Source organism: Trichechus manatus, unplaced genomic scaffold, assembly GCF_000243295.1.
Source record: "Trichechus manatus latirostris isolate Lorelei unplaced genomic scaffold, TriManLat1.0 scaffold00037, whole genome shotgun sequence".
Lineage (NCBI taxonomy): Eukaryota > Metazoa > Chordata > Mammalia > Sirenia > Trichechidae > Trichechus > Trichechus manatus.
This window is the reverse complement of record NW_004443973.1, coordinates 14,420,415-14,426,414: the sequence shown is the minus strand read 5'-3', so window position 1 is coordinate 14,426,414 and position 6,000 is coordinate 14,420,415. Positions and strand designations below refer to the sequence as shown.

The 6,000-nt window shown below is 39.8% G+C and overlaps 1 protein-coding gene across 8 annotated transcripts in view; it reads left to right on the top strand.

Moving 5' to 3' along the window:
• UBR3 (ubiquitin protein ligase E3 component n-recognin 3) overlaps positions 1 to 6,000 on the top strand; it is a 254,201-nt gene that overhangs the window by 97,328 nt on the left and 150,873 nt on the right. For all 8 annotated transcript variants that reach the window (XR_002823969.1, XM_023730582.1, XM_023730581.1 and 5 more), the window contains exon 11: positions 1,038 to 1,124. Coding sequence is in view for 7 of the 8 variants with exons in the window: in XM_023730582.1 (XP_023586350.1) it covers positions 1,038 to 1,124 (87 nt within the window). In the remaining variant the exon portion in view is untranslated. The remainder of the gene's footprint in view (positions 1 to 1,037; positions 1,125 to 6,000) is intronic.

Genomic DNA, 6,000 nt, shown 5'->3' with positions numbered 1-6,000 from the left:
GGATTTCTGATTGCTGTCTCTCTATGGATTCTTGCAGCCTGTTAAATTTGTCATTATGCTCTTCTCTAATCTTTTTAATTTCCTGTATTGCGTGTTCTGCTTGCCACTAGCCCCTGCCTCAGGGCTGCGTTGGTTTCTCCATCTTCTCCCTGCCTCTCTGTAAGTACTGTAACAAGGAGCTCAGATGTCAGGGGAGCAAGGCGTTTTCTCACTCACTTAGAGCTGCTGATTCTGATGGACCTCCCCGTAGGACAGCCCAGCCTCTTTGCCCAAACCGTTGCCTTACTGTTTCACCCATCTACTCTCCTCTCGGAGTTATGGGCAGAGATTGGGGCGGGGCGGGGGGGGGGTGAGGACAGTCAGTCAGATGGGAAGCCTCATTGGCACGTGTTTTATTTTTATATTTTTGGTGGTGGCCCTTTGCTGAATATGGATTATACTGCAATAGAGGAATCCTTTTTTTCCCCTCCTCTCTAGCAGCCTAATGAGCCTTGGCTGAAAGTTTAAGGATTAAGGGCTTTGTAACCATCTGTTTCATCCTCTGAGGTGAATTAGAGGGATAAGTTGAAGACCAGCTGAAAGTGAAATATGAGGACCAGCTTTAGCTAATAGCTGCCTGGTGACCACATTTATGCACCTATGAAGGTTTTTGCTGCTGACCAAGAGGTTTGCATGAGCCACAGTTAGGGAATTTATAATATTTTTGAGGTCTCTTGAAATGGAACCTGACTTACAGCTCATAAATCTATTTCAGCTTTCACCAATTTTCAGGAACTTATTATATAAAAGGTAGCATATGTGTTAAGTATCACAATTGTCACAGATTGTCACAGATTGTTACAATTATTCTGTGAAGGGAAGATTTTTTGAAATGGCAAATACAGAAGTAATCTTGAAAGTTTATGTATTTTACCATTATATAATATATATATACACACACACAATGTATATACTTTATTCTTATGTATTACATATAATCTGAAGTTGAAAATATATATGTGTATAAATTACAAAATTTATATAACTTATTATTCTAGGAAACTCAAGAATATACCCGAAATGTTGTTAGATACTGCCTTGAAGCTCTTCAAGACTGGTTTGATGCTATTAACTTCGTAGATGAGGTATGTGTATTTTTGATATATGTAAAAGTACTTAAGAAAAAAGTGTTAGCTCTCATTTAGTGTTGAAATTAATGAATGGGAAAAGGTAAAAAGTAAGAATGTACATATGATTAGGCTTTAAAAAAGGAGAAGTGGAAAGGGGAGACTAGTTCCTTGACATTTAGAAGATTTCAGAGCATAATATCATACCTGCTTATTTCCTAGAGAAGACAGGCATACTTTCTTGTTCTGTTATTAAATGTATATGTATGTCTCAATATTTCTCAGGATTGAGAAATAGTTTCATCTGAAGAGGTAAAAGTAACAGTGCAAATGTGAATAAAACGGGGAAGATTAATGGAAAGCTTATCATAGCTTTTCTCCTTGGGTATGAAAAGAGGGACTTGAACAAAGGTGATTATTATTAGTAATGAACTGAGAAGAGTTGGCATGTTGTCATTGTTAGGAGCTGTTAAGTTGGTTCTGACTCATAGCGACCCCATGTGTAACAAAACAAAACAAAACACTGTTCCGTCCTAGACTATTCTAACAGTCGTTATGCTTGAGCCTATTGTTGCAGCCACTGTGTCAGTCCATCTCCTTGAGGGTCTCCTTTTTTTTCGCTGACCTTATAGTTTACCAAGCATGATGTCCTTCTCCAGGGACTGATCCCTTCTGATAACACATCCAAAGAATGTGAGACGACGTCTCGCCATTCTTGCTTCTAAGAAGCGTTCTGGCTGTACTTATTCCAAAACATATTTGTTCGTTCTCTGGAAGTCCATGGCATATTCAATATTCTTCACCAACACCGTAGTTCAAAGGTGTGAGTTCTTCGGTCTTTCTTATTCATTGTCCAGCTTTCACATGTGTATGAGGCAGTTGAAAATACCATGGCTTGGGTCAGGCGCACCTTAGTCCTCAGAGTGACATCTTTGCTTTTTAACACTTTAGACAGGTCTTTTGCAGCAGATTTGCTCAGTGCAATACGTTGTTTGATTTCTTGACTGCTGCTTCCATGGGCATTGATTGTGAATCCAAGTAAAATGAAATCTTTGACAACGTCAGTCTTTTCTCTGTTTATCATGATGTTGCTTATTGGTCCAGTTGTGAGGATTTTTGTTTGCTTTATGATGAGGTGTAATCCATTCTGAAGGCTGTAGTCTTTGATCTTCATCAGTAGGTGCTTCAAGTCCTCTTCACTTTTAGCAAGCAAGGTTGTGTCATCTGTGTATTACAAGTTGTTTATGAGTCTTCCTCCAATCCTGATGTTGCGTTATTCTTTATATAGTCCAGCTTCTTGGATTATTTGCTCAGCGTACTGATCGAATAAGTATGGTGAAAAGATGCAACCCTGAATCACAGCTTTTCTGACTTTAAACCATGTAGTTTCCCTTGTTCTGTTTGAACGACTGCCTCTTGATCTGTGTGCAGGTTCCTCATTAAGTGTTCTGGAATTCCCATTCTTTGCAGTGTTATCTGTAATTTTTTATGACCCACACAGTCGAATGCCTTTGCATAGTCAATAAAACACAGGGAAACATCTTTCTGGTATTTTGTGTTTTCAACCAAGATCTGTCTGACATCAGCAATGATGTCCCTCATTCCATGTCCTCTCCTGAATCTGGCTTAAATTTATGGCACTCTCCTGTCAGTGTATGGCTACAGCTGCTTTTGAATAATCTTCAGGAAAACTTTACTTGTGTGTGTTATTAATGGTATTGTTCAATAATTTCCGCATTCTGTTGAATTGCCATTCAGAGTTGGCATAGAGTGTGCTGTATATGAATTGAAAAAGGGATTGCTTTTAATTAGCCAGCCAAATTTACTATCAGGAGCACCTTTCTGTTCCACTTATGAAGTGCCATATATGTAGAAGGAAGACTGTGTTTCAGACAGCCCTATCCTCTTGCTCCCCATCTTGATTTCTGAACCCCTGGGCAGATAGAACTCCTGCTGTCTTTTTTTTTTTTCCCCCTCAGTGGGGGCACCTTTGTATGTTTCTTTTCTGTCTTCTTTCTTTTTAATTTAGGAACAATCACAAAACTTACTGAAAAGTTGGAAGTAGAATACAAAGAACTTTTTTTTTTTTTTATCCTTAATCAGTTGTTGACTTGATGCTCCATTTTCCCCAAATACTTTAGCCTATATTACTTACAAACAGGGACATTCTTCTACACAATCAAAATATAACTTTAAAACTTAGGAAATTAGCATTAGTATATTATTACCACCTAATTGTTAGAGCACAGAGCCCTGGTGGCGAAGTGGTTAAGAGCTTAGGCTGCTAACCAAAAGCCCAGTAGTTCAGATCCACCATTTGCTTCTTGGAAACTCTGTGGGGCAGTTCTACTCTGTCCTGTAGGGTCGCTATGAGTTGGAATTGACTTGATGGCACGCAACAACAGCAACAACAATTGCTAGACCTCATTCTTGTTTTATCAGTTGTCCAGTGATGCCCTTTATAGCCAAAGGATCCAGTTCAGAATCACATGTTTCATTTAGTTATGTTTCTAGTCTCCTTCTGGAACAGTTGCTGAGTCTTTCTCTGCCTTTCAGGACAATGACTTTTTTGAAAAATAGAGCTTATTATTTAATAGAATGTGCCTCAGTTTGGGTTTCTCTTATGATTACATTCAGATCATGCATCTTTGGCAGAAATATCATAAAAATGATACTACAATCTTTTCATTGTATCTTACCTGGTGGTTGTCCTATTACTGATGATATTCCCTTTGATCACTTCATTAGGGTGGTGTCTGCCAGACTTCTCCACCATAAAGTTACTCTTTTCCCCATTGTAATTAATACAGTTAATCTAATTTCTCATCAGATTTTCAGTTAATTTGTTTATTTTTATTTATAGAGATTTAGTTATCTATATTAATCAGTGAGTTATAATCCATTGCTATTATTACTGATGCTCAAATTGTTAATTGCTTAAAGTAAAAGCTCCTTTAAGGTGGCTTTTGTGTCCTTTAGACTTGCCCATCATTCTTTCACCACTTCCTTGCTTTCTGGTCCAACAAGATATTTCAGGCTCACCTTATATTTTCCATACTTCATTCCTGGAATTAGGTATTTCTCCAAGGATCCCTGGTTGCTTTTAGTGGAGAACAGCATTTATAAAGAAAGATCTAGGTGATAGATCTGCTCATTGATATTGGGGTGTCATTGATCCCAGGCCCTCTCAATGAACAGAGCTAAGGAATGGATATATGTATATGTATGTACACCATGGGAGAAAGATGTGGCAGTCTGCTTCCCTAAAGATTAGAGCCTTGTAAACCCTCTGGGGCAGTTCTTCTCTGTCCTGTAGGGTTGCAGTGAGTTGGAATTGACTCAACAGCATTGAGTTTGGTTTTGGTGTTTGGTGTATGTATACACACACTCATTTATAGCTATATTTATTTCTGTATCTATTTATATATATTAAAAGTAGGAGTTCACATTATTTTCTTTTTTAATGTTACTGCATTTTAGTTCAAAGTTTACAGCACAGATTAGTTTCTGATTCAAAAATTTGTGCACAGATTGTTTTGTAACATTGGTTGCAGTCCCCATAATGTGTCAGCACTTTCCCGCTTTCCCTTTATACCCTGGGTTCCCTGTGTTCATTCCTCCAGGTTTCCTGTTCTTTCCTGCCTGTCTTTGCTTTTGGGCAGGCATTGCCCATTTGGTCTTCTATACTTGATTGAACTATTTGGCGTGTGTTATTGTTTGTTTTATAGGACTGTCTAATCTTTGGCTGAAAGGTGTACTTCAGGAGTGGCTTCAGTTTGAGTTAGCAGGGTGTCTGGGGTGGGGCATAGTCTTAGGAGTTCATTCAGTTTCTGTCAGACCAGTAAGTCTGGTCTTTTTTGTGAATTTGAATTTTGTTCTACATTTTTCTCCTGCTCTGTCTGGAGCTCTCTACCGTGATCCCTGTCAGAACTGTCATCACACTGATACTTTCAATCTCAGTCTAACACCACAGGATTTGTTCTAATTTTCTCCAACAATGAGAAACCTGGGTTCTATTATCCTTTGTATGTTTACTTATTTAATCAACTTTCTTATATATAACCAATCTTTTATCTCAGTTGCTGCCTTTTCTTCACATGGATGCCCTCTTCTCCCTGCTTGGGCTGTGACTCCTCATTTTACCCCCTCTACCACTCCCACAGACAAATGCGGATACCGTCCTCATCCTACTTAGGCTCTAACTCCCCACCCTGGAATGCCCTTCTGCTTCCAACATCAGCCAGTTTCCCCATGGATTCCCTCCTTCCTCTGATTGGGCTCTGACATACTACACTTGGTTGCCTTGCTGTGTGGATGTCCTTTTCACTCTGCTCTGGCTCTGATTCCCTATGCCCCTACTTCCCCTGCCCCTCTGGCCTTCCCATACCAGCTTGTCACCCCCCTCCTCTCCATCTCACCTGCCCCAAAGTACATGGTTGCCCTCCTTACCCCACGTGGGCTCTGACATCTCTGTCTTCAGACCCCTCATCTGTAGATGCCTATTTTGCTGTGCCCCTCTCCCCAACTCCCCAGTGGCTTTCGGGGACTCAATTGTTCTGGAAGGGAAGAGCCCCCTGCTGTCTTTATTATTTTTTGTGTGCTTTAAGTGAAAGTTTACAATTCAAGTTAGTTTCTCATACAAAAATTTATACACACATTGTTATGTGACCCTGGTTGCTCTCCCTATACTGTGACAGCACACTCTTCCTTTCCACCCCAGATTTCCTGTGTCCGTTCAACCAGCTCCTGACCCTCTCTGCCTTCTCATCTTGGCTCCGGATAGGAGCTGCCCATTTAGTCTCATGTATCTACTTGAGTTAAGAAGCACACTCTTCATGAGTGTCATTTTATGTCTCTGCTGTCTTTAATTCTAATCCTTTCAGCCCCAAACTCA